Source organism: Apaloderma vittatum, unplaced genomic scaffold (assembly GCF_000703405.1).
Source record: "Apaloderma vittatum isolate BGI_N311 unplaced genomic scaffold, ASM70340v1 scaffold10496, whole genome shotgun sequence".
NCBI classification, from domain to species: domain Eukaryota; kingdom Metazoa; phylum Chordata; class Aves; order Trogoniformes; family Trogonidae; genus Apaloderma; species Apaloderma vittatum.
In genome coordinates, this window is record NW_009721266.1 from 30,496 (window position 1) to 31,952 (window position 1,457).

The following is a 1,457-nucleotide window of genomic DNA, read 5'->3' on the forward strand; positions in this document are numbered from 1 at the left end:
GCACCAAGGCAGCTGCCAAGGGCTCAGAGACTCGCTTGCTGGGGCTTGTTCATGGCACATACTCCTTAGCGAGGCTCAGGCTAAGACCCAGATGTTGGATGCCATTTCCTAGGAAAAGGGTCAGTTTTTCTGTTTGTTTTTTTTTCTTTTTTTTTAATCCACTGGTTGCCAGAGGTTTGGGGATGAAGGTGAGTGTTTGCAGGTGATGAGAAAACACTCAAGAGGGGTAGAAAACATTTGGCTGGACACTTGTGTCAAGACACTTTGAGATGTAGTATATCAAATCAAAGGCTACCTAATCTTGCATTTTAATAGTCCTAGGCAGGTTTTCCCTGCTCTGGGACTGAGGAGCTTTAATAAACAGGTTTCTTTTACAGTACAAAGTCCAAAGAGGTGAGTCCCTTGAGGAGCCTTTTTCCCAGGACACTGGTCACCCTCCGAAGTGGGGGCAGACAGTAGTGGGACCTGCTGTGCAAAATGTGAATAGAAGAATCTCTTAAATAACTAGAAGAAAACACAATCACGAACGAGCCCTCCCTCTCTGGGCAGCACTTCTGAGCTAACACGTTGGCAAGTGTTTCAGAGGCCACCTGGTTTTGCTCCACTCTAACCAGCTCCCCCCTCAATAATGCTTTTCCAGCTTTTAATGAGATTGGAGGTTACCCCAAGCTGGAAGAGGCCTACTTAAAAGCCATGCCATCCAAGATCGTTCCCAACACTACCTGCCACCTGCCCAGAGCGGATGCAATGCACCTCTTCCGAGACCCAGTCTCTGGAGATCTGCCCTGGACTGGGATGACGTTCGGGCTCTCTATCGTGGCCACGTGGTACTGGTGCACCGACCAGGTAAATGTAAACAAGAATCCCCCGCCCCATGTAACACGGCGTTGCCTGGGCTCCAGGCACGCTCTCCTACTGCTCTCGCCCTGCAAGTCCACCCGCATCGGTGCCTAGTGCTCCTTCTGGCTGGTGGTCTCGGGAGGCTTCTTTTTGGGGTCACTAGAAGCACCCGGGGCTCCCGCAACCCTGTTCTTGAGGTGCTTGGACTGGGACAGTTTGGAAAGCGGGATGCCGAGGGGTGTCCTCATCTCCTCGGTTGTCTTCTGGCTCTCCGGCAGGGAGATTAAGCGTTTGCTTGATGCTCTGGGGTTGCTCGGTGAGAGGTGGCCGGGCTGCGTGGGCTTGCTGGGGCTGAAGGCTTTGCTCTGCCAGTATGGCTGGCTGCCTGCAACGGTCTTTTTGGGTTCGGCTCCATCCCCTCTGTATTTGGTGGCCCCAGGGGTTTTCTCGTGTGTCGGGGAGCAGGAGACCTCCTTGCCTTGTTCTCTGCCTGCAGGGTTCCTGGGTTGGTAGCGGTAGATGTGTGTCCCCTGTTTGTTAAAGAGCAGAGAAAGAGATGAGCTACCGCTGCTGTAAAGATGCTGTTCCAGCTGTAAAGATGCTGTTCCTTTGCATCG

The 1,457-nt window shown here is 52.6% G+C and overlaps 1 protein-coding gene across 1 annotated transcript in view; it reads right to left on the minus strand.

Annotated features, from left to right (window-relative positions):
• Positions 1–950: 950 nt before the first annotated feature.
• FAM83G (family with sequence similarity 83, member G) overlaps positions 951–1,457 on the minus strand; it is a 17,115-nt gene continuing 16,608 nt past the window's right edge. Inside the window, exon 5 of the mRNA XM_009871317.1 lies at positions 951–1,370. Coding sequence (XP_009869619.1) covers positions 951–1,370 — 420 coding nt within the window. The remainder of the gene's footprint in view (positions 1,371–1,457) is intronic.